Source organism: Dromaius novaehollandiae, chromosome 15 (assembly GCF_036370855.1).
Source record: "Dromaius novaehollandiae isolate bDroNov1 chromosome 15, bDroNov1.hap1, whole genome shotgun sequence".
NCBI lineage: Eukaryota > Metazoa > Chordata > Aves > Casuariiformes > Dromaiidae > Dromaius > Dromaius novaehollandiae.
In genome coordinates, this window is record NC_088112.1 from 11,791,515 (window position 1) to 11,818,222 (window position 26,708).

A 26,708-nucleotide genomic window follows, 5' to 3' on the forward strand; every position below is an offset into this window, starting at 1 on the left:
GTCTTCCTGCATTATGCATTACCTTTGATGACTGAGCCCACAAGCAGTGGAGAGGAATATAAATGTGTGACTTGCTGACACCTCTCCCAGGAACCACAGCAGTGAATGGGATAGTAAACAACCTCTGGCTGAAAAACGGTTTCAGTTTAAACACAGCATAAAGAACAGATGCAGCAAGGAAAACACAATGAGGAAGGAACCCTTCCCAATACAGTCATGTTTTCCTTTAGCTCTTTGAAGGCATTAAGGTCTTTAGCAGCTGTCCATATTATTTACTAACAGCAGGACCTCTCCATGTAATCGCTTTGCGAGGTTCATTAAAGCGGAGAGAACAGTCCACGGTATGGGTTAAAGAGCAGGTGTTCTCCTTTGAACCGAGCCTGGCTCTTGTCCGCCCCATGCGTTGCAGTTGCTGAGAGTCAGAGCCAGCATGGAGGAGGGCGGCTGCCTCAGCCTGTCGGCACCGATGGGCCCAGATTTCTGTGGTTTATTGTCAGCCTGTAGTTCAGTGGCTTTCAGAGAAAACTAAGCATTTTCGAGGCATATGCAAGGCAGGAGGCCATATTCCCTAGTTTGGCAAGCTGGTTTTGTAAAGCGAATTTAAATCCGGGGGACAGCTAGTCCTGCCATAGGTAGGGTAGGCTGTGGATACAGTGTTCCTTCCAGCCCAGGTTTGCCACCTTCCAGAGTGGGCTGAGCCTGCTGAAATGTTGTCTCCCTTGGAGGCTCTGCGTCCAGGCAGTACCCCACTCGGGGACCAGGGGACCTCCGTTGTGCCTCCAAGTCCTGCTGCACCTGCTTTCCCGGGGGTGTTGGCACCGAGCCTGTGCTGGAGCATGAGTTGCTGTATTCCTGCTGTTCCTCTGATTTCCCCAGGGACAGACAGTCCTGCATGAGGAGCTGAAACCAGATACCTGCTTGCCCAACAGATAGATAGGCCACAAGCAGTTCAGTTCTGAAGAGCCTGGAGAAGGGCCACTTCCATCCCTTTCCAGGGACTCTGCTCATTTCCCTGAACAGACACAACTACGAAGCTAGCTTTTTCTGATATTCTTTAGCACATCTTTGGAACAGTTCTGGCCCTTAATACCCCTGGGAATACTTCATTCCAGTACTTGTCCACTTCTTACTGGTTTTGATTTGATGGCAAAGGGAAGCAATTCTATGCTGGTTCCTTTCCAAATTGGTTGATACTGAAGCTATTGCTGCAAGCATGTCTATTGCCCCACAGCAGTGGAGTGCAATGTCTCCTTAGTGATTTACTGATGCCAAACAGCAAGTCTTTTCCCATCCAGTCTTGCTGTCTACAGTGATAACTTTCCTGCTTTTTAGGCCCTTTCTCTGTTGGGTAAGTATTGTGTATGTTTGCATTTCTTTCAGGTTTCACTTATGCTGTGGCTGTCACAAATGTCTGTTGCAACTTCCTTCCTTTCCTTGATCCGTTAACAAATTTTACAGTCTTTAATCTTGGAGATCCAGTTTCTCATTGTTCTTATTCTTTGCTTCTCCGAGGTAAAAGAAGCATCAGTCAATTTACATCTTTTTTCCCTCAGTACTTCCTGGTAATGTGAGGCTTTGCATAATTAATATTTGTGATACCATGCCCAGGACTGGATGCAGTCCAGTGCAAAAGGGACCCGTATAACAGCACACCCATCACGGCTTGGGAGGCCAAACTGAATGCACGTAGAGACCTGGGGTAGCAAGGGGAGCTTCTGCAACCTTCAAATTCCCCAGAAACCTTTCCCTGATGTACTCACATAAAGTTGTACTATATAAAACTTTAATACTAGGGATGACAGATTGTATTTATTACTCACATAGTGTTATTGTTCTCTGCTAAATCCGCTAATGATGAAATAACTGGTGATAATATCCCACAGTGGATTAGACAATTACATCCCAGATGGGACAGCTGCTCTCTTTGTCTCCATCCCTCATTTTTTGCAGACTCAGTTGCAAGCTCAGGGCTAGTCCAGACTTCTGCCTTTTATTTCCTGAATTCTAAATCAGACAGATTGAAAACTAAATAAAAGGTCCCTTTGTTGCAAGATATGGCTATAGTTAGGACAAGGTGATGGATGATTTATGGCTTCTTTACTTGCAAATATTGTAATTCTCCTGTTTTAATCTTTCCTGCAAGCCTTGACTGATATTCCAGAAAGATAGATAAGCACATTTAATTCCTAATACTACTTTGTCAATAGAAACACCTTCAAAAGACAATTTGTGTAACATTTGATATATATTCTTGTTTGTATCTTAGACAGCAAGATTTCATCAGCACTGGGAATTAGCTCCTAATATTTCTGACCACCGATATTCCCAGTTCAACTACATTGCACTGGCAGATTAGCTGTCATGTCACCCAGCCCTGCTCTAAGCAGATTTCTGTGGTGCACTGATTAAAATTCCTTTGTAATTAGGACCATTCCTGTACTAACCTTGTACTGGGGCATGCGGAGGAGGGATAGCAGGTGAAAGCAGTTATTTCAGCAGTTTATAACAGCTGAAATGCAAAGACATATCCAAGGTTAGATGACATCCTCCCTGGTCCCATCTGTTTTAAACAACTGGGAAAACTTCAGTGGTCTCCATGCTTTTTAACCAACCTGAATTATGTCAAAAATGACTTAAGGGGAAAACTAATATAATCTTCAGGAAGAATTCATTCCTTTTGTCTATTCACATTAATTTAAAAAATTTTATAAGATTAATCCCGATTAATATCTTTGAATACTTGCTTCAGCTTTAAAAAGCTTTGGTTTGGAGAAAACAGAGAAAGATAGTGTTTTCAACCACTGCTGTCCAGTCACTGGTGTCATAACCTTTTTCGAGTTTTCCAATTTAAACCTGCTCATTGAGGGGTTAAGGACACTAGACATGACATCCTATTCATATTCTCTTGTGGACTTGGACTTTTCTTCATGCCTTTGTCGGCCTTCCAGGGAGGAGCTAGTGACACAAACTTCAAGTTACTGCATGGTAGTTTCTTTTGACAGATTTTCTTCCCCTGAGTACCTCCCAGGAGCAAAATGTCAGTGTAATTTGGTCCTAGCCATGAATAACCAGTTGGCAACCTGTGAGGTTCCTCTTACTGAACCTTAGGAGCTCTGTGTGTCAAAAACCGCTTGGCCTGAAATGCATTCAGATGTCAGGGACAGTTATCCTACTGCATTTCCTGTTCATTAATCACAGCTCTGGCTTTTTGAAACCCCTACACTAGCAATTACAAACAAGACTGATGTGGGCTAAACCAGCATTCTGAGGAATACATACTCACAAAATATCACTACATGTATTTTTTTGCCTGAATCACTGCACTTTGAAGCAAAATAAATCATACTTGGAGCATCTGTACATCTACATGCAATCCTAAGCCAGTAAGAGGATGCTAAATTGCTTACAAAAAGCAGTAAGAAAAAGTGTTAAAGTCTCTAAAGACATTTTTGAGTCACTTGTGACTTCCTTGGTCTGATATCAATGTGAGAGAGCAATTTAATCTTTTCCTTGTAAGTTGTCTGTTCCCACAACAAGTTTCCATCTAACAGCTTGACCCTGACCTTGGATGTTAATGAGCTAATTAGCTCCCCCAGCCCATGCACAGAGAACACCACTTTGGGAACCCAATCAGTCTCTTGTGGGAGGGATGTGATTTGGCTTTTTTAACTCACAGCATCATCATGTATATTGGGAGAAAGTGAGGGAGGGGAGCTCAGTGGTAGGTTCAGAAGATGTCTGCAGGGGACACAGAGCATCAGTGTATTGTGGAGGGGAGAGGGAAGGCAAAGCTGCATCAGGTATGTTCCCCTCATTCATTTTCTCTCATGCATTATGGTTTCTCATGATACTAGTGAAACTAATTAGCTGCATCTCTTGTGCCTGTACTCTGAGAGAAAATGGCAGACTTTTGCCTGTCTCTGCACAATGGTGAAGCAGGAGAGCAAACCCCTGTTCATGCTCCTTCCCCTTTGGGCAAGGGGGTGCAGCAAAGAGTTTCTCAAATGTGGAGTGCTGATAAGATAAGAACAAAGCAAGGAGGCCAAAATATGACCTTGCTTATTAATTTGCCTCTGATTCAACTGAAGTGTTTTGGCAGTTGCATTCTATGTGCTGGTGAATTACCAGTGACAGAAATTCCACACTGCCACCCCAATATACCTGTGTATTTGCACTTGTGTGCATCCCACAGGGTGGGCAAGAGGTAGGGAAAAATAGTAGAGAAATGAAAGAAATGATTCTCACTAGTAATCTCAGATGCAAAAAAATGCCTTTTTCTCCCAAAGTAAGTAAATCCTATATCCTGTCTTTTCTAACAGCTAGACTCCTTTAACAAGCTAGCTGACCATGTACTTAACCTACTGAAAGTTCATTATTCAGGATTTGTTTTTTCTGCAAACTGTAACTTGAAAAGGAGCTGCCTCTCTGTTAGTAACTGAGTGCATAAAAGCTAGAGATAGCTGAATAGTTTTCTAATAAATATTTGTTGAGAATTTTGATATTTTCATCTAAGTGTTATCTGAGATATTTTTCCATTATTCTGCTAGCTTTCTTGCAAGGAAGCTAGTATTAATATGACTTCATCTCTGTGGATGGAAACAGCAGGATGCATCCAGCTCAGAGCTCTCCTGTTGCCTGTGAGAAAGGCAAATTCACCCCATGGTCTGGGAAATAGACCTTCTCCTAGAGTTCAGGATCTTGCTTAGCAGAAGGAAGAGATTTTTTTAAGTCAGCTGCCATATTCATAGATAAGCAGGTTTCATATTATCCATGCAGAAACGTGTTCCTCTGAGCTTCTCCTGTTTTTGTCTCCTGTACTAGGGATTCATGGATATTGACTTGACAAAATTCAAGGAGAGCGGTGCCAATGTCACTGGCTTCCAGTTGGTGAATTACACAGATGCTGTTCCAGCTAGGATCATGCAGCAGTGGAAGAATAATGATGCCAGGGAACATCCTCGTGTGGACTGGAAGAGGCCAAAGGCAAGTGGTATAGAAAACCATTTAATTTAGTCAGGGTTTTGCCTCTTTGTGATCACACTGAGCTCTTGAATCGTGGTTTTTTTGCTCCTAAAACCCTGTCACTTAATATAGTTATGAACTTTATCTACTCCATGTATCTCAACACTGTCTGAATGTTACTAAGCAGTAGCTGCAGCCTGCTGAGAAATGCATAAGTTAGTGTATTCACTCAGTCTCCCAGTTTTCACCCTTCTTAAAGCTAAGGATTAAACATCTCCTCCTGTTTAAAAAAAAAAACAAAAAAAAAAACTAACTCCCTAACTGTTGACTTGTTTGCTAGATCTCCAGTGATAACAAAGTCTCTCCAGATTTTCTTACCAAGCATTTCAAATCACTGCACAACAGCCAACAAGTATATTTTAATTCCTGACACAAAAGACTGAAGCTGTCAGGAAGGGAGGGGCGGGCTGTTTTTTTTTTTTGTTTGTTTGACATTTGAAAGCAAATATACACACTTGTGGCAAACGCCTAAAAATAGAAATGGCAACCTTGGAAGAATGAGTTTGAGAACGTTGCAAACAGATTGGTAGATGGTCATAGGAAAAAGAATTAACTCTAATGGTTGCCATTCACCCTAGAGTTTTATACTCTTTCCTATACAAGTTACTGCTTGAATAAGCTCATCTTTTGCATAATTTTTGTGTATTCAAGCAGAGTTTTCTGGTTTCCATGTATGACCAGAAAGGGTGATTTATTTTTTATTTTTGAGTATCATATAGTCTCATATTCACAGTGTACAGTGTGGTTTTTTTTGTTTTTGGGGGTTTTTTTGTTTTTGTTTTTGGGGTTTTTTTGTTTTTGGGGTTTTTTTGTTTTTGGGGTTTTTTTGTTTTTGGGGTTTTTTTGTTTTTGGGGTTTTTTTGTTTTTGGTTTTTGTGGGGGTTTTTTTGTTGTGGGGGTTTTGTTTAAGTTCATTTTCATGAATCTAGCTAAATAGAAAGACTCAGGTAACAGGTGAATGCCTTTTAAGGCTAAGTCCTCTTCAGGGAGCATGATCTGATGGCAATTCAGCTAGAACAAAAGGCAAGCACAGTAGCCCTTAGCCCTACATCAGGAGCTGCTCTTTCACTCTTGAGTCCTCTGGGGGACAAGGTACCAACTTTCAGAAGTCAATAAGACAGTAGTGATTAGAGGAAGTGAGATGCTGGAAGGATAAAACAGAACAAAAATCATCTGAAAACTTGCCATGAGGAGAGCCACTGTAAGAAGCACGAGGGCAGCTAACCCTAATGAACAATGTGCAACTCCCCTTCTCTTTTTAGTACACGTCTGCTCTTACATATGACGGGGTTCGGGTGATGGCAGAGGCATTTCAGAACCTGCGGAGGCAGCGAATTGACATCTCCCGTCGCGGGAACGCCGGGGACTGTCTTGCCAACCCCGCTGTCCCCTGGGGCCAAGGCATTGACATTCAGAGAGCACTGCAGCAGGTTAGACACGGAGCTGATGCCTTTTGTGGGGACGTTTGTACGATAATGTGGGAAGCTGGGGTGGGGTTGTGGAATAGGGATGCTTAGCAGCAGAAATGCCAAAAGGTTCAAGCAGACTGAGGAATGGGTCTTTCCAAATTAGAGTTAAGTCTCTAAAAGAGTTCAGGAATGTCCTTGTTTCCTTTAACTTCAATTGGAGTTCTGGGATTGAAAAGCCACAATACTCTCCCATGAAATCATATGCCCCTATTTTTGTTTTCACCACTACCTCAAACCACATTTTTTGAAGCTCCTTCAATTCTTTGTGAACTTGGCTTCAGTTCCAGACTGTTAATGAAGTTCAAAGCCATGTGAATTTTGCCTTATGCGTTGGCTTTCGTCAGAATGTTTTCAAAGCCCAGATTACAGCTTGTTTCTTACCATAAGGATCTTAACAGCCATTTAGAAAACTTATTCCTTAGTAATTTGAAAATCTTCCTTTTTGCATGCTGCATAAAACTTTAGATTTTGAATAAGCAAAATCTAAACTAAACTTATAGCAAGATGGAAAAACATCAAACTTACCAAAGACGTAGCAAGGCAGTACATCTCAAAATTTCTTTAAATTTCAGGACTGACATTCTTTGCTAGTGTTCTTTTTTCAGACACATACTCTACATTTTTTTCTCATAGTTTGTGCTAAATTTATTTCAAAAATAGATGATTCCTTGGAAATACTGCTAGTTCAGTGTTATCCAAGTATAGCCAATCCCATCTTCTTTGCTTAACCGTGAAGGCAAGAAGAACAAAATTAATTTGGTTATTTTGTGTCATATATAAATTTTGCCAAGTATTTTGTTTTGATTTGGTTTGAGTTTACTGGTAAATAAGAATTCTTTTAAAACCAAATCTTATGCTTGATTTGATTGCTTGGATTTCATTTATTCCCAAGCCTGCCATTGACTGTCTGTGTGACCTTGGGCAAAGAGCTGTCATAGCTTTTCCACATTCTTATAATAAAATCAGCCTCCCTGATGCATTAGGGAGATCGGTTACCTAATAAACATGAAATACTTGGAAGTCATCTGATGAACAATGGCCACTCAAGCATTTTCCTTTATTGTATTTACGAGAAAAGGAGATTAAAATTAGATCTGTTTGGAAAATACAATTTTGTGTGTATGTGTGAAAGTCTGAAGTTTGCCCCTCATCTCTTCATTAAAGCAATTTCAAAACTCTTCATTTTTTTTAACAGCAGTGCACTTGAGCAAAGAACATGAAGAACTGCTTGCAAAATTTGTTTCTTTACCATTGAAAAATTATCATTCTCCAAATGTTTGACCAGTTTAGTCATGATGATCGGAATAAAAGGCTCAAACTTGTAGGAGAAGAAGGAAACTCCACGAGGAAATTTTAACTATGAATTTAATAGTCATCTAGCACTTAGTATTTTAGCAATAACTACATTATAGAAAGAGATAGATGGAAATAGAAAGAACTTATGATTAGATTGAAGGTTTGAGTTATCCATTCTACAAAGATTCACAATTACAGCAATTCTTACCGATATTCACAGTGTGCTTTTTCTTCACCTCCCATTTGCTAATGCCTAAAATTTTACGATCTGTTTAAAAGAAAAAAGTTTCTCCACTCAAATGTCTTGAATAAGCTCCCGAATTGCCTCATTTCTGTTTAGTGTAGGAAGGAGTCATGGATGGCAGGAGCAAAAATAAATTGCAGACTATTTGAAATTGCTTTTCTTCAGAAATAAATCAAACACATTTTCCTCAAATGTATGCTTTTATTAAAGAAAGGTAAGACTTTTTTCAAGAGATGCTAACAAAATATTACTTTAAACCAATCCCTTGAGATTTCAGTTCTACTTTGAAAAGTTCATAGTTATTTTTGACAGATTTTTTTTGTTGTTGTTGTTAATCTGATTTTCTAACCAGATCTAGTAAGCAGAAAGCCAGTCCCCAGCTGCTGACTAAACCTGTAAACCAGAAGACACACAATAGCACTCTTCCCTTCCAGCGTGTCTGGCATTAGAACCACACAAAAATGTGCTGAAATGCTCCACACATTGACTTTGCTTTAGTGGTGCTTTGCACTGTTGAAATCGGTCTTCTGATTCCAAGGGCAAGCTATTCTCATGCTGCAGAGACACAAATATGTGTGCATCAATGAGAAAGAGCTGTGTCTAGCTAATAAAAGGACATTTTTGGTCAAGCAAGCAAATAGAAAAGAAACTGAGAGGGGTCTCGGAGGAATGGTAGATGACTCAACATTGTGGGGAGAAACTCCCCTTGCTGTTAAAGTGCTACGGGGATATCACAGGATTAAGATTTCTTCCAGACACATAAAAGGAATAGGTGTTGTACACTAGCCTTTATAGTGTATGAAGCTATAAAGCAGGAGCACCCTGTGGCCTGAGTTTGAGTTGCTCAGGACCTGAAAAGAAAGCCAAAGGGGCCATCAAAGGAGCAGGTGTGGGAGTGCTTAGGGAAATAGTGCTATTGCAGTGTTATTCCCTGTGGGAAGGGAGACACGTGATTCTCCAACTGTTGCCACGTATACCTCTTGACTTGAAGGGGCTTCAAAAAATACAGGCAGATGTTAGTTTTCATGACAAACCTTTGTGATAATAGTGGGAAAACAAACATAGCTTAAGCAGACTAGCAGCAGATTTCCTTTGTGATGATGCATTCTCGTTTCTTCACCATGCGCCTTTATTCTGCAAATCTCAGAGCACTTTTCAAAATGCAGCTAAATACCTGTTCCCATTTTACACATGGGAACACATGAGTTGCTGGTAGAACAGATCTGCTCAGTTAGTGGAAGGACTGAGAAGAAACTTTGTATTCACAATTCGCTGGCCTCAGTATTCCTCCACATGGTCTCTACAGAGGCTCAAACTCACACTCATATTCCTGCTCCCCGCTGCTCAGGCCTCACGTGCCGTAATTCCAGTTGTAGACTCTTCTCCACGCTACGCTGGCGCGGCTGCAACAGTTCAAATGGCTGCACCGAAAGGAAAAGTTCAGGAAGTGGGATGTGATGCCTGAGCAGCGCTCTTCAGCTGAACAGTGTTATCAGCAGAGATTTATGACTCAAAGTTGCCTATGCGAATCTCATTTACAATACTAAATTGTCAGGTTTTATTAGGCTGGTGCAGCAGGTAATTAAATTTGTTTTAAACTGATAGACTCCTCTCCAGCAAAGAGTGGCAGCTGGGAGCTATGGCCACAGTTTCATATTTCTTGTAAATACAATTCCAGATTTGGACTGACAAGCTCTTTACCAAAGCCTGATTTCTGGTCAGATTTAGACAATATGACCAGACACAAAACCCAGCGAGTTCAGAGCTGATTTAGCACAGTGTCACATCCCAAGAAGTGATGGACTCACACACATGATCTAGCTCTCGTGCCTCACTGAGCTCAGTAACAGACCACTAAGTTTTAAGAGAAGGAGCTTTACCTTGCGTGTGCACGTGGCCAGTCCCTGTGCCCTAGTGGGCACACTATAAAGATTGAAACCAAGTGAAAGCCTGGTGTTGGATGGACATCTTATCTCTGCTGCATACACCTGAGGGATACAGCTGCATTCTGCATCCTTCTGCCCCTCGCTGCTCACTGCTGCAGAACAACCACAGCGTGCAATGCTGACCAATTTCCTCTCTTCATTGTTTTTTATGTTTTAAGGTCCGTTTTGAAGGGTTATCTGGCAACGTTCAGTTTAATGAGAAGGGACGGAGGACCAACTACACCCTGCAAGTCATTGAGATGAAACATGATGGGATCAGAAAGGTAAAATAGAGGATGACTTCAGATTCTGTGCTAGGCACCAGCCCAGCATTTGTGTTATGGCATGGTTAGGCCTCAAAGGCCATTTCTGTTCATGGAAGCTTGCAAGGATAGTCGCTGTGAGTGTATTTCCAGCTCTCTACGTGAGGAAAGCCAAGCACTAGGGAGAACTCATGGTATCTTACTATGATAATATGGAAAGGATTATCAGAAGCAGCAATGTCATCTCTACACAACTGAAGAGACTGTGGAGCAGAGATTTCCAGGATAGTGAAAGCTTGGCTCGCTCAGTCCATACTGCTTCTTCTTACTGGCAGAGCATATTGGCTTAGGACCAGCTACAGAACTTTGTGGTTTTGCTCCCCCACTTTTCCTTTCCAAGCAATGAAGAGAGGCAGAGCCAGGTAGAATCTGTCTGCCGTAAACCATATAGATGAACCCTTTATGTTGGCCTAATTCTGCTGTCCTTGAAGTGACTAACCATGCCCTGATTGCTATGCAATTATTTGTGAAATTCTGGAATCTTGGTCTCTTTTTATATCTTAAGTACTTTGAAAAATCTGGCCTTTTTTAGGGGTACTGAGCTGCTGAAACACAGGCCCTTTTGAAAATCTGACTCCATGAAGTTATGTCCCATGTTAGGTATTATCTTTCTGAAAAACAAAGAGTAACTCAATTATTCTACAAATAGAGAACATCTACTAAATAATTTGGAATGCAGCATTTACTGGAACCTATCTGCACCCCCTCACTCCCCATAAAAATAAAATATAAGTTTGTAACTAAGAAAAAACTTCAAATAGCCATAGTTCCACCGTTACAGGTCAAACTCTCTCTGCCCCAATTCACACTTGCCACTGAGAGCAGCAGATGTGAGATCAGAGCCCACCATAGAGTCAAGCATGAATCAGCAACGTCTTGCAAAAAAAGCAAATTCCTCACTGAGAAACAGAAGGAGCATCTTTTCTAAGACAAGCAAAGTGATCTTCCTGCTGTACTTGGTATTTCTAAGAGGTGTTATGTGAGCTTGGGGCTCTGAACTTCAAGAAGGATGTTGGCAATCTGGAGAGAGTCTAGAGGAGAAGAAATAGGATGGCTAAATGTCTTGATTTTGCTGTGTATTTACTGACAGAAGTGATATTTATTTAGAAGATGCATCCATTACTGCCAAGATATGTACTGTATCGTAGATCCTCCAAGTTAGTAGTGCAAAACAAATATACATGTTTCCATTTATGTCTCCTGAGGGCAGACCTTTGGAAGCTCTTTCCTCACCTTCTTTTCTTTTTCTCTCTGCAATGAAGAGAGTTGAGAAGCCTGTGTAGAGCTTTTCTCTTCTCGAATTGTTATGATCTCTAATCTGCCATCAGCAGGCTCCTGGTTGTGCCCTGTGTTAATATCCCTTCCCATTTACTGTGATAAGAAATCCCTTCCACGTAAGCAGAGCTCAGGCAACTTCATACTTACATGAGGTGATGGAAAACCTCTTATAAAATCAAGCCCTCAAAGTGGATAACCTCAATGATGATTTTCCTGTTGATCTTTGCTGGCACCCTGCTTTGCCTGCAAGCAGCAGTAGTTCACACCAAATCCCTGATTATTAATAAGCACAGCTTACCATGGAAATTCTACCTATTACAGCTGTTCAGTTTTATTCATAACTCCAAACTTTTTAACATTTTCCAGAGTTTGTTTTTTTCTTGCTTGAATTTTTGTCGTATTTTTTTCAAGATATCCTAAGAGTCAGCCCTATGTTCATGCAGACTTTCAGCTGCAGGATACTATTTGATCCACCTATAAGATCTGGGAATGCAGCAGGCATGCTCACCACTAGAAAAATATGAAGAATTCATCACAGAGGGGATGTGGGGAGGGGACAAGGAATTGTGATAATTACCCAGTGCTGTGTACTAGTTGTTTTTATGTGCTTAGATGCACTCTGCTACCCTGCACATGATGTACGTTATTCTCAGGATGGAGGCATGGCAGGAAGGGGGAGTTCCTGGTCCCACTGGCAAAAAAGATCAAAACTTCAGGAGATGGGATCTTCTCCTGGGTATGAAAATGCAGAAAGAGATGACTTTTCTAGGCCGATCCTGTTAGTGTAACTTGGTTAATATTTGAAAGAGGTATCAGTGAGATGTCCTGGTTCTGTATTTGGCAGATTGGTTATTGGAATGAAGATGAGAAGTTAGTTCCAGCAGCCGTGGATACTCAAAGCGGCAATGAGTCTACAAGTCTTCAGAACAGGACTTACATAGTCACAACTATCCTAGTAAGTTCTTGACTTCTAATCCAGTGCTCCCACTCCACAACTGCTGGTGTGCTGACTCCCTCTTCCCTCTCACATGCCTTCCTTTGCAGTATATGATTTATATAATAATGGTAATAACAACAACAACAACAGCACTTACTGTTTCCTGTTGGGTCCAAAAAGGTATCTGAAAATTGCTGTGGCTAATTAAATAAGCATTTAAGGGATCTCACATGTAAGTGCAGGAAATACAAAAGATTATGACAAGACAGTAGAGGCATCAGCATAGGTAAATTTGGAACATTATACATGTGCTTTGTATTTAGCCCACAGAATGGGGGCTGTACTTTTAGGAAGGATAGGCTATATTGTGCAGAGAGGCTGAATCATAGCTTTAAAAACAAATCTCCACTATAATCGTGAAGGAACAATAGGTACCTCGTAATATATGGTATCATGTATTGTGTCATCGCATACACTTACTCTGCAGAAACTGATGAAATTTTAGTAAGTTGTTTGTTGAATGCTTACTCTGAGTCTATAGAGAAGATGACACAGTATCCAAACCCAGTTAAACCTCTCTAGGGCTCTCTCCTGCCCAGCAAATTTGATTCTGCCCGTGCCCATATAGATAGACATGCCTCTAAAAATTCACCGGTTGGATGCAGTAAATATCCTTTATGGAACAGCAGTGAAAGGCTGTTGCCCAAATACCACCAGCTACTCCATTCCCATCAGGTCTATCGCAAAAGGAGCTACCCCCGATTCTGTATAACTAAATAGAAAAGGCCGTAATGAAAATCACCATTAGTATCTTCTAAAATAACTCCCTTGTGTATTGACTGTGCCTTTTGATAACGGACCACAGAGCTGGGATTTTGCAAGAGGACCAGCAGCTGTACATTGTGCTCTGGTCTGAGAGCCTGAGGTGCATCTCTAGAAAGGTGAAGTGTGGCTCAATATTTGTTTCCTCTGTGCCAGGAAGACCCATACGTGATGCTCAAGAAGAACGCCAACCAATTTGAAGGCAATGAGAGATATGAAGGCTACTGTGTGGAGCTCGCTGCAGAGATCGCCAAGCATGTTGGCTACCACTACAGGCTGGAGATTGTCAGAGATGGGAAGTATGGAGCCCGGGACCCGGACACTAAAACATGGAATGGCATGGTGGGAGAACTAGTTTATGGGGTAAGTTGGCAACCTCATCCATTGTTTTTAACTCTTGTCTTGAGAACAAATTCAAGCCCTACAATAAAAGGGAGCCTTTCTCCTACATGCAAACTCCCCAACCTTCTGTCAGTGCAACCTCCATGCCACCGCTGCTCTCTCATTAATCTGTATTGCGGGGATCCTCAGAGCTCAATGCAACCAGGCTTCTTTTCAACAGGAGTACTTGCAACTCTACAGAGAAGAGCTCAAAGAAGTCCTTCAAAATAAATAACCAGAGAATCTACCCCAAAACCAACACCTAGGATATTTCACTGAGCTGGCTCCTCACCCCAACTGTTTTTAAAGTGATTACATCAAATAAGGTTTATCAGTCTGGACAGATGTACCCTAAACACCAAAATGCTTCTCTTTGGGTATCTTCTTCTTGCTGTTATTTCTACCATAAAGATTTACATGTATGTCTAGTTTTTCACCCACTAGTCACTAAAGTTTACTGTGAGTTTTCAACAAAAGAAAAAAAACAAACCCCATGATTTTTCTGAAGAAAAAAGGATCTTATTGATTTGTTTTTACATTTTCTTGGGCAAAATTGAATAAAAACTTTTGTTTGATCACCTGAATTATTTTATGACTTGATCAGAAAAATTTCTTTCTGAAGCAGAGAAACACAGTTTTATGCTGTACTGAGCTTTCTATGATACCTAGTTAAGTCTTCTCCCCCCACCCCAAGGCTTGGGCTATCTTGAGGGCTGAAGCTCTGTTAATGCAAATAACAAGTCCAATAAAACATTTTAATTTAGGGAGAGACAACACATCATGTGCCCATGGAAATGTCAAAATATTTCTTTTCAACATTTCCAAAGAGATATTTTTTCCTGCCTTTTTTTGGAAGAACAAATACTGAAAGGTCAAACTTTCCCATGGGTAGAATTTCCAAATTTTACTCTATTTTATATTTGCAAGATAATGGCAGGATAAAAGAAAGATATGATTTCAGACACTCCGCATATGATTGATTTGAACACTGGGACTAGACCGTTTTCTGTTCAGCCACTCACTTCCATTGTTATCCAATCTCTGCATTACCGGGGTAGGACAGGAGCTGTAGCTCGATATACAAAGCTACTGAGCCAAATACACCTGTAGGTATAAGGAATGAAATTTGCCTCACCTTCCCATAGCCATGTAAGAAGTCAGGTGTCTGGCCTAAATTATTTATTTAGGCTCCCTTCATAGTCAGTGGAAAGACACAGGTAACTCCAGCAGGTAAAACATCGCAGCTCTGCCCAGCTGTGGGAGGCAGTAGGTACTCAGCCTCTGCCCCCAGTGAGAGCATGGGTGCAGAAGCAGGATTTGGCAACCTGCAACAAACTCTGGCAGCACTGGGAGCTCAGTCATACCCCAGCACCCTGTACTTCCAAAATGAACCACTCCGGTGGTTCCCCAGCTGTGGTATTTTAAGTCACCTTTCAGAGGGGCATAATTTCCCACCTGGCGGTGTAGGGCACATCTGTGCCCAGGCCCGTGTGTCACACCACGGGTGCTAGGCACATCCTGTCCTGCTGGGAGGCCGTGGGATGTGCCCACAGCCATTGCACTACGTTTCCCTTTCCATTTTTGAGACTGATTGTGAAATAAATGGAGAGTACTCATCATTGTCATTGTAACTTTTTTCCTCTTCTCTTACATCAGTTATGAAATCAAAAAGCAGTTCCTGATGGAAGTAAACATTCTGGCGGCCTTTTTCAGGCGATTGGCCTTTCCTTGCCTCTTTTGAAGTCTGGATGATAAGGCTCTTTTAGTGAAAGTCCTCTACATCAGACTGCAACATCAGTGGACAAATCAGACAAGAAGAGCTAGGTGGCTGGAAAAAGAAAATGCTATGATTTCAAAACAGACCTGGTAATCAGTAGTGATAAAATGGAAATAATTCACCAATATTATGGGCTGCTGCTTTTTAACATTTCTCTTGCAGTTCGTTTTGTCTGATTACTTCTCAAATAGTGGAGGTAAACAGAGATCCAAGAAAAAGGAACTGGAGCTGATAGATGTATTTTATCCCCAAAATGCAAATCTCTTCTTTGTCTCTCCTTTTCAGAGGGCTGATGTGGCTGTGGCACCATTAACCATCACTCTGGTTCGAGAAGAAGTTATAGACTTTTCCAAACCGTTTATGAGCCTAGGTATCTCTATCATGATAAAAAAACCTCAGAAGTCTAAACCAGGAGTTTTTTCCTTTCTGGATCCTTTGGCTTATGAGATATGGATGTGCATTGTTTTTGCCTACATTGGAGTAAGCGTTGTCCTCTTCCTGGTCAGTCGCTTCAGCCCGTATGAGTGGCACACTGAGGAGTTTGAGGAAGGACGGGACCAGCCAGCCAATGACCAGACGAATGAGTTTGGGATATTCAACAGTCTCTGGTTCTCCCTAGGAGCTTTTATGCAGCAAGGATGCGATATTTCTCCAAGGTGGGTTACCTTCCCCTGCAAACCTTCTTCTAATTCATGTGGTTTGATCTTTTTGCATGCCTTGGAGCTGAGCAGGTTCTTTTCTGACTTTTCTTCCTTTTCTGAATCAGAGTTATAGATTTAGAAAGGATCCAAAGGTTCACAGGTCTCACAGCTATGAACTTAAGACCTCAAACAAAATGACACCCATTTAAAAATGCCATCTTAAATTTATACTGGGGCAGGGGGGTTCTTTGGGAGGAATTTACAGAAATGCAAACAAAATTTTCTAAAGCCACCCATTCACAATCAATTTTTGTTTTTTTATTTTGTTGCCATTAGAAAAAGGTCTTTCTAGCATAACAGGGAAGCTCTAAAATTCCAATAAAGTAAGGAGAAATAACACAGTAGGTACTCAGTGAAAGGTTGTATAGTCTGTGCCAAAGATTATGGAGCACACAGTGACTTTAAGTATTACTGACCTTTAGAAAGGTCAGAGAAGTACAGCATTTTCCTCTTGTTCGCATTTCAGTCAATAGTTCAGCTGTGTATAGGTCAACTAAAGTCCCATAGGGCCCAAAGTCCAAAGTGTTCCCAAAGGGCCTTTGGATGGAATCATTTATTCTTTGTATAAATTAAAGACTCTTGTGATTACTCATAGATAGTTTTTCTTGGAAAAGTTGACATAATATTGTAAGGTGGCTGAAAACCTGACTGAAATGCAGAAGATGTAAATCTGTGATAGAGACATGAGCAGAGACTTACTTGTAAATGATGTCTGGAAACCCCTCCTTCCTTTTTGAAAGCTATATTCCCACCAGTCTTGTGATAAAGATTTTGCCTGTCACAGTAGCCTGTGATATAAATTTCTTCTCAATGCCTTGTTCGTACAAAGGCAAAAAGAAAACAAGAATTAAAAAGCATAGGAACTAAATAGCTATGAGCATGGCTCTAATAGGTTCTGCAGTCTGTTTTTGTCCAAGTTGCACCTCTTGCAAGTAATGTCTGCAATACCTGAGGACGCTGTTCCTTGCCGCCAGAGTACATTCATGAGGGGCGACCCAGGATAAAGTTTTCAACACCTTTAGTGTTTTGTGCTAAGGGCGGATGTACTTAGGATCTTCAATAGCTATGGCCTTGGATGTGGATTGTAAATGCCCATCACCTCCAAGAGGTCTGCTCCAGGCATTAGCAGGAGGGAGGGCCCATGGGCAGTTTAGGTGCTGGCGCATTTGGGAATTATTGGCCTGACCTGCCACGAGGTCCTGGCCACACAGAGGGTGGACACATGCTGGCAGAGGCTGCTGCCCCTGTGCCCATCCTGGTTTAGGTTAAGACCCTTTTTGGCCTGATTAGACTCAAAGCAGAGGTACTGCCAGTCATGAGGAGGAGTCTACAAGTGAAATGTTTTCTGCATTTACATGCCGTAGTGACATCTAAAGTGATGCTCTGAGAAAGAGGAAGGCAGGGGCCTTTTGTTTTCTTTTTTCCCCATCCAGTTTTGGTTTTGTTTCCCGTCTGTTTGAAGGAAATTTCAGCAGAGATCCATTTGTTCTGGGTGAACACGATAGATGGAATTTCATTTCACACATACCAGGATGGCATTGAAACTCTGGGGAGGAGAGGGAGGCACAACTCAGTGCAAGCCACAGCAGCATTGCGTGGCCCCATGCGGCTCCCACGGATGGCAAGGCATCACCGTCCTGGCTGCTGGACTCCTGTCTGTCCAAATATTCATGGGAGCTGGATAGTGGGAAAATAAGAGCCTGCAGGGCACTTTGATAGCGGCAGCTTTTATGAATATGTTTTATCATCAGATCCTTGATTAGTCAGAGTCTAGCAGGGGCACTCAGAAAGTCTTCCCAGAAGAGGGAATTCAACTTTATCGCTGTCTTGTAACACATCCCCATGTGTTAGGATCAGGTTATTGCTGTTTTTATTCTCATTGTCGTCGTTGTCATCATAATTCTTACTCAGGAAAGAGAATGTCTTCCTTTGGGGACATTTCGATAGACAGTTTCTGTTCCAGGGAGGAGCGTGGAGAGGTGAAAAGCGGAGACTTTGCAGAATAGCAAATTTTAAAACATCTTCAGTAAAAAGTGTTGGAAGGAGTCAGTGGTTTTGATCCAAATTAAAAGATTTGCTATAGCTGAATGACATACTTTGAATCACCATTTCAAAGCATTAATTTTGCTTTGAAATGGAAAATCAAAATGATTGTGTCATTGTTATTTTGATATCCTTAATTTGATCCTCCTGATAATGAAAAATTACAATTTCATTGAAATCAATATATTCCCGTGGAGCAGAAGAGTATTTTCTAACTGCAAATATTTGAAAGCAAGAGAAAACTTGAAAACTGAAAAACTGGAATTATTATAACTCCCAGCACTCTGAGTACAGTTCCTTGTGATAGTCACGAGTGGAGGGGAACATTTTGGTGACATGTGAACACAAGGAGGAAGCAGAAGAGTGAGAATTCCCGTAGGATGTTGTTGTACAGAAAGGTTCCGAGTTCTCTCTGTATTTCACATGTATTTTTCACACGAACCTAGTGCAGGATTTCTGTGACACATCCCTTAGAAATGAATGCTTGGTAAAGCTACATTGTGGGCAGGTGGAGGGGATCTGCTCTATTCCAATAAATGTTCTGTATGGTTGCTTCTAAATTTATCACTATAATCTCTCAGCATCTCCCCAGTAATGTATTAAACAACATAAATAACTTCTGTTGTACATCTGTTCTGTCATTCTCTCCTCAGCAGAAAGGAGCAAGTGCAGGGGTGTATTTTGTTTTTGTAGAGGTTTTGGTTTGTTTATTTCAGTTTTGTTTTGGGAAGGAGTAGGGGAAATTTGTCTGGAGGTTTGTTCTAGAGTGTGTTTGTTTTAAGTGCATATGTCACTATGTATTTACCTAAAAGACATGTAAGATCAAAACTGCAGACACATCATTCAGCCCAGCAGGTGGTGAGGTTTGCAGCAGCTCCTTGCCCCTGTAAAAGTTCATTCCTCCATCTCAGACCAGTCCCCAGGGAAGTCTGGTCCCCCACAGAGAACAAATTTGCTTTTGAAAGAGATTTGCATCCTGTAAAAAGGACAGGCTTACTAGCCAGAATGTTAATCCACTTTTAAATATGCTAGTCACAAGCTACCAAGCAACCTGAAGCACCCCAAATTCAACCCTGTGATGAGTTGCTCATCATAGGTGAGCAGTGAGGTGCAGAGCCATGATGGTCCAGCCACTTTGCATCCTAGCTGGGTGCAGATGTTGGAGTGGCCAGAGAGACGATCCACCTTTATGAGACTTGAGGTGAAGGAAGTAGTGGCCACAGCATCATTTTCCATCAGAGCTTGATAAATACTTGCTGGCTAAATTAGAAGCAGGTAGACCTTGTACCTAAACTTGCCTTTGACTACACTGAGCCCTGCCTTTCAATATGGAAACCTACTTCTGTGCCTGTGATCAGCCTTACGCAGTTCACACCTGAAAAGCACAACAAATTTTCCAAGTAATGCTCCCAGTCTTCTCTGTGCCATGCCAGAGGAGAATTAAATGGTAATTTCTGAAAATAAGAAGAGTGTCATTGGAGATTAGCATACCAAAACACTGCATGTGTCCCAGAAGGTCACAAGCGAGAGTGGAGACTGCGTGGCTTTATAAAATATTACTGAAACGTGGGCATGGTAGCTCAGAGTCAAGGAGATGGGTGAAGCTAGTCATTACCATGTGGAATAATTTGGCCATGAATGAGGGGAGAAGATGGTCCAGGTCACTGAAACACAGCAGAATGGGGGAAAAGCAACAGCTTGGGGTTGTGAGTAGTTTCATGTACATATTTATGGGCAGAAATCAGTAAAGTCTGAAACAGGTCATAAACCATGAGGCTGTGCAAAGTGCCACCTAAACTTCAGAAAACAGTCATGAAACTGCAAAAGCACACATTAAATGTGAAATACAGACCCACAAAGGAGATTCTCAGAGCGGGCATCAGAGGTAATAAATATCCTGCAGCCAGTAGCGAGAGCCTGCAGCAAGAGGGCTGTGAAGTAAATGTGACTCAGATTGTACCATTTTTCAAAAATGCAATTTGATAAATTTTGTTCGGAGCTTAAAATAACCCCAGCATATAAGAGCTGTGGAGAGCTGGGCCTTGCTAACCTGTAGCTTGTTCATGTCCCCTTGCCTGGGACAGATCCAAGGCCTTTTAGAAGGAAACCGAAGTGATAGCTTGGCTTCCAGACCTCCTCTGCAACAAAATGAGCCATTCAAATATTTCACATGCCCAACCAATTTCTTCAAGAAAAATTATTTGATTGTAGTGAAAAGGATAAAAAAGAAGGGAGTAAAATACACATTTTTGCTGCTGGCTTCACAGCTTGGACTTCTGTTTTCTGTTATCTTGAAGTGCTTTGCTTCACAGAGTTCAAGCCCAAAGGAAGCCTCCTGTATGTTACAGACTATTAAATTTAATCCAGGTGCCCTTCTTCAGAGTCAGAAAACTTATGTTTGACTAAAGTGAAATACATTTGGCTAAAACGTATCCTCCAGAAAGGCATTTATTCTTCCTTTGAAGACATTATGGGATAGAATATACACAGTTTTTCGGCCAGCTTACTATAGGAGTCTTGTCCCCACTGGAGCTTGACAGGAGGATAAATAGCACACAGTATCACCCAGTAAAAACAGCCATCCTCTGTGCCATGTCAGGAAAATTAAATAGACTTTTCCAAAAATAAACAGAGCTTCATGGGAGCTCTCTTTAGACTGTGCTGTGGAAACCGAACATGCATGTATTTTAGATGCAGATCACAAAACAGTAAATAGAAGGGAAATATATAGTCATATTATGATATTGTAGAGTATTGTGTCCCAATATCCACACAGTAAAGCTTGGAATCACTCATTATAATCTGCATTATTGAGAAGAGAGCTGGAGATGTCCTGGTCAGCCTGGGCATGAAGTAAAATGGAAAAATCAAACTTTCATCACAGCTTGGGAAGGGGCATTGCTAAAGCATCAGCAGGGATGCAGGAGCAGAAAGAGTTTCTGTGCTCCGGGGCATGGTGCCATAAGGGAAATGGTGGGGAGCAGACCAGCATGCCCCAAAACCTGCGGGCGCTTTCTGCGTGCAAGGAGACATGGCACAAATGGAGTCTAGCCACCAGCTGACTTGGGATAAAGAGGTAAACAAGACTTTTTGGCAGAGTCCAAGCCCTGGCGCCACTGCCAGGCTGTAGGCTCATTACAGTGGTGTGTGCTGGACCTGTGACCCCTGGCCAGAAGGGAAGGTGCAACTTAGGAAAGTTTGCTGGCTTTGATGATGAATGAATGCACTCAGAGATGGGGAGGAAAGATATAAATGCTGGCTGGTACCCAGTTAATAGATACAATCTATTATTTATATTCATCTTGTGGACATTGTTATTTGTTTTTAGTGACACGGAAATAGTGCACTCTGGCTGATCTACAGCAGTGTGCAGCTGGGCTTATATTTCATTTTAGCCTCTTCCGCAGGCACTCTGTTGTACTCCGTCATAGCAGTATGTACGCAGAAGAGCAAATATGGTATTTATTACGTACCTGTAATTAATGCTGAACATTTTCTTCTGCTATTTTTCCTGTTTATTTACATTTCTTCTTAGATCAATTGAAAAAAAAAATCACAGGAGACTTCAGCAACGGAGCTGGTGAAAATAACAGTAAAATTGCACTGCAAGTTGTTGAGGGCTTTTTTTCTAAACTAGCCTCTAGAGATTTTGAAAAATAGCAGCACTTTTAAATTTCATCAAGATGTTCCTAGTACCGCAAGATTTTATCTAGTTCTAGACAAGATCTAAAACAGAAACTGGTTGGACAGGGTTATTTTTGTTGTTTGTTTGATGAGGACTTTGATTTTAGTTGTTCCGAAGGAGTTATTTTTGTTCTGTCTTCAGTCAAGTGACACTTGCAGGGTACTTATTTTGCTAAAATTTTGGAATTAAGGAAATTAAAAGCAACCGCATTAGAAGCAATTAGAAGGATTTTAATTCTTTCCTGGTAAGAGGGCCAAGACTGGATGTTTAATTTAGCAGCTCTACTTGATTTCAGTAGGCATCTTCTCTCACTGCAAGCATCTGCCTTTCTTTTTGGCCTGATTCACGGTTTTGGTACCATCCTGGCAGTACCCATTATAACCTTAAACAAGATTTAGCTTGTCCTAGAGAGACCCTGAAGAGCCATGCAAGCTCCCCCAAAGCAGGAGTGCCACAAGCAATGAGAAAGGGTTTGTGTTTTTTTTTTTTTCTTTGCGCTCTTTCCCCAGGAGGATCTGAGGGAGATGGATTTTCAGGTGTGAGCCTACATGGATAGGAAAAGAAGGAGGTGAGCATTGGTGATACCATTTTTTGGAGAGAGACAGCATTAGCAGGGAGCAGAGCTCGCTGGCAGTGCTTTCCAAAGCCTCTTTGGAGACATGGGAGATGGCGATTTTATAGCTCACTGCCAGTTGAATTCACTGCACAGTCTCCAGACAAAGAGTGTATTGGCAATGGAGGAAGTTCATCTGTTCTCTGCAAGCTATGCACACAATCTGCAACTCATGCTGGGGCTGAGGACAAGGTTGGTTCAGCATCACTTCTGCTCCTGCTCCTGGGATTCACCAGGGTGAATCTGGGGGACTTGGAGGCTTGTCCATGGGAACGAAGCACGGGACCATTTATTTTTGGCAGTTTGCTTGAGCTGGCTCTAGGGTTGATCTTTAAGAATAAAAGTAGAAAATGAGGATTTTGACTTCTGAAGAAGTATTCTTTCCTCTTAAAGGTGTACCAAATGATTTTGCAATTATCTCTACCTGGCAGAGTTAATTATGCCCGGGGAGAGAAAAATCAGGTCACAGGGTAATAGCAGTTTTTGCAAATCACCAGGAACTGATGACCACACTTATTTCTGAAATGCACTTAACCAGGCAAAGTGACTCACCAGAAGAGCAGCTTGACAAACTGCACAGTATCTAACTAAACAGTCCCCTTTGGAACCTGCACACTTCCATGGCAACCAAAATGTGGCAGCCAGGGGAAAATGGAAATTCTTTTAAAATAGTCATCCTTGTTATTTTCCTTTTCATTTGGAAAAATGCTGAAGGGTAGAGAGGACTCAGAAGGAGAAAATACTTAGCTGAGGAAATATTGTTGGGAAAATACAATTTCAACTGTAAAGGAAAAATGAATCCCTTGGACTTCCATGCTCTGCCATCTGAGAATTTCTAAATGCTCCAGAGTTATTGAATGTTTCATCCAACCATTTGCAAGCCACTATCCCAGAATGGTTCCCTTGTCACACACATGTAGTCACTCTTCCACAGCTCTGACTGCAGGCCTTTAACCACTGAGGCTGCTGGGGGGGACACCAAGAAATTTGCTGAAAGTCCTCCTATTAAGTGACAGATTTACTAATTGTTCCACCAGTTGTTCTTAAAATAAGAAGCCAAGCACGTGAACCAAAATCACATTTATAAAATTAAAGTTATTTTTGCAATATAATACTGTTATCTCTTTTTTAGGACAAAATAGTCGTTTCTGATATTTTTGACTCAAAAGAGTAGAAAAAATAATGGAAATTTTCAGTGAATACAAAGTGCATTGACAAGTGTTTTAATATAACAGGAAGTTTCACATCTCTGATGTGGAAATGGCATGCGCTACATGTGTTTCTAGCACTGTACACTAACTCAAGAACAGGCAAGTGTTAGCTAGAGCTACCCACGTTGAGCAATGGGTGCCTGAGATTACAGCCTTTTCCCTGCCTCCAACAGGAGACCCTCTGAGGCTCTGAGGACTCCCTATTACCCTGTACTCTGACTTGCGGATTTTCAATCAGTAGCAGAGACACGTTTTATTTTTATTGTTGTTTTTCCCTTTCCTGATAACCTGTTATCCCCAAGCAATAGGCTCAGTTGGGGTCTGGCATTCTCTGAGCTGCAGTCAGGACTGCACATGGCTGCATCTTCCTAATAGCTAGTTAGATTGCCAGGTGCTTTTGTCATGGCATAAGGGTTGTGTGGAGCTGAATGACCTCCATGTCCCTGAAGTGGTGTCCTTTGCAAGGCTGCCTGTCACACACTGCTTTCATGTCGGCACTCCAGAAAAATACTCTATCTAAGATAGGAAGCCCTGAGTGTGTTTTCACAGGGAAGCCCTGTTTAAATAACTCCTCCGTATGCTGTACATCACTTTTATCAGCACAAAGATATCATCTGCACACTGCCTGGATACACAGTCAAATGAGCATTGAGCTCCTCAATTCAGATCATTTTGGCTCCCAGCACACAGTGAATCCACAGCTGCTCTTTGCTGGTTCAGTTCCCCAGTGGTGGCCAAAAGCTCATGGCCTTCAACTGAGGCTCAAAATACTTCTTTTTTTCCACAGGAGTTTGGGATTTACTATACCTATTCTGCTTTTGTCCCAGATTTCATCAAAACTACTTGTCCTAGTAACTGAGTAACCAGGAACTGGAGAAAGCAATACTAATTCCAGGAGGACGGTGACTTTATTTAAATTTAATTTAAGATCTGAATTTAATATCTGATTTAAGCCACAGGGAATGGGCCTTGATGGTCATTTTTTAAAATGCTTTTTGCTCCTGAAGCTGGAACAAATGTTCTCAAGAGAGGACAACAGGTGTTTTAGCATAGTTCACATAGATTCTGGGTTCCCAAAGTGTTTGGACACATCTGCAAATTAAATATAAATAAGTATAAATAAATACAAAAACATCCCTGTTTGAAAGCAGCTGCTTTAGTTTCTTTCACTGAAGTTTCTTCTCACAGAGCCTCATTCCTAGTGCCAAAGTTTCTGGGCTGTGTAGAGCAATCCAGATTAGCCAGAGTCCCCCTGCTTCCTCCCACCTCCTTCCTTCCTTCCTTCCACCATTTGCTCTGTTTTGGCCAGAAGCTGCAGCCAAGCAAATGCCTCAGCAAGGCATTTTGAGCTTATTTTGGTCCAGCATAGAGGAAGCTTGTTAGTCATTTGTATATTCGCAACTGTCATGATTGGGATAAACCTCAATTGCTCTGGCTTATCCAGGGGTCAATGAATGCACTGAGACAGAATAAGATCTTGAGCTAAGATTTTCCTCTTTGGAGGGCTGAGGAGCTAAATGTCTCTTGGGAGCTGTTTGGAAGGATGGAGGGCTAAAAGGCCAGTGTGGCATACCCAGCAGTTCTTGGGGAAACAAGGGTCATGCTTAGAAATAGGCACAAAAGTCTTTCTGTGCTTGGACAGAGTCTGGGGTTGAAGAAGACAGAGCATGGAAAAGCCTCTGGAGTCCTTCATGGTGGTGTCTCACTCTTTCCTCTGCTTGTGCCTGGAGCAGAGGAGCTAAGTTACAGCTAGTGTCACCTAACTCAAGTCATCAGATGGTAAGAAAGGGCATACAGCTCAGGTATGTCTCCATTTCTGAAAACAGTAACATACTTTGGGATATTCAATCTATTTAATAAAACTATCCAGTAATTCTGATTATTGCCTACTTAGAAGAGTTGCTGCTTACCCTTAGATCTGAAGGCTAAGCAGCAATAATTCAATCATGGTAACGATAACTTACTACTTTGATCTTCAGATAAAAGAGCTTATAGAAGTGCAAAAGTGTTACATCACTGATCTTTGGACAACTTCAAAGCACGTTATATACACTAATGAATTCTCCCAACAAAGTCTGATGAGAAGTAATAGGAGGCAAATGTGTAAACAGAAGAGTAGAGAGGAACAGAGGAGAAGAGGAGTTCTCATACCGTGAATGGGAAAAGCAGTAAAAATAGGTATCTGCAAGCTGTGGATACATGTGAGACGTGAAGCAGGGTCCATGAGGGCCCAGTAGCAGGAGTCAAACATGAGGAATGCTCTCCTGCAGCAGGGATGTTTTCCTCTGCCTCATTTCTTGAAGTTCTCAATAAGAAGCAACACCTCAGGTTGTAGATAGACAGACAGAGGGAGGGGAGGGCTTCTTTTCATCTCAGCTGTGTTTCAGAAACCTTAAAAAAATCACCAAATGGATCTTGGCAGGTGAAATAGTGCCAGCAGAAACACTGAGCACTTTTCTCCTTCGTGGATTGGGAGTTTCAGTGTTAAAAGACAGGCATTCCTGTGCACCTACAGCTCTCCTAAAAGACAGTAGCTAGGAAAGCAGAGCAGAGACTCATTACTCACCATTTCTGCAAGGGATAGAAAAAAGAAAAGGCTCAAAAGTGAAAATAGAGAAAAATATTCATGTACAGTCTTTGTCAGGGATCACATTTTAAATCAGAAAGAAGGAGAGAAAAGGAAAGATATATTCAGGAATATTGCTCAGAATGAAGCCTTCTACTGCAGATAATACTCTCCTTATAGAGAAGGCTTTTTTCTCCTCAGCCTGGCAATTCTTCAGAGCAAAAAGAGCTAAGGCAAGGCAGCCTGGAAGGGGTCTGAACTAAGTTATTACAACAATGACCAGAAGTCCCAGAAAGGGAACTCTAAACTGTGAGCACATGTAAATGGCTAAGGAAAGATCTTGGGAAAATAAAGACCTAGTATATAATCAAAAATACATTAAATCTTTAAAGAGAACAGCCTCTGCATCGAGCAG

General features: G+C 41.5%; 1 protein-coding gene across 3 annotated transcripts in view; it reads left to right on the plus strand.

Annotated features, from left to right (window-relative positions):
- GRIA1 (glutamate ionotropic receptor AMPA type subunit 1) overlaps positions 1–26,708 on the plus strand; it is a 131,313-nt gene that overhangs the window by 76,440 nt on the left and 28,165 nt on the right. For all 3 annotated transcript variants that reach the window (XM_026118600.2, XM_026118597.2, XM_026118598.2), the window contains exons 6-11: positions 4,822–4,983; positions 6,285–6,452; positions 10,136–10,240; positions 12,402–12,512; positions 13,473–13,679; positions 15,760–16,130. In XM_026118600.2, coding sequence (XP_025974385.1) covers positions 4,822–4,983; positions 6,285–6,452; positions 10,136–10,240; positions 12,402–12,512; positions 13,473–13,679; positions 15,760–16,130 — 1,124 coding nt within the window. The remainder of the gene's footprint in view (positions 1–4,821; positions 4,984–6,284; positions 6,453–10,135; positions 10,241–12,401; positions 12,513–13,472; positions 13,680–15,759; positions 16,131–26,708) is intronic.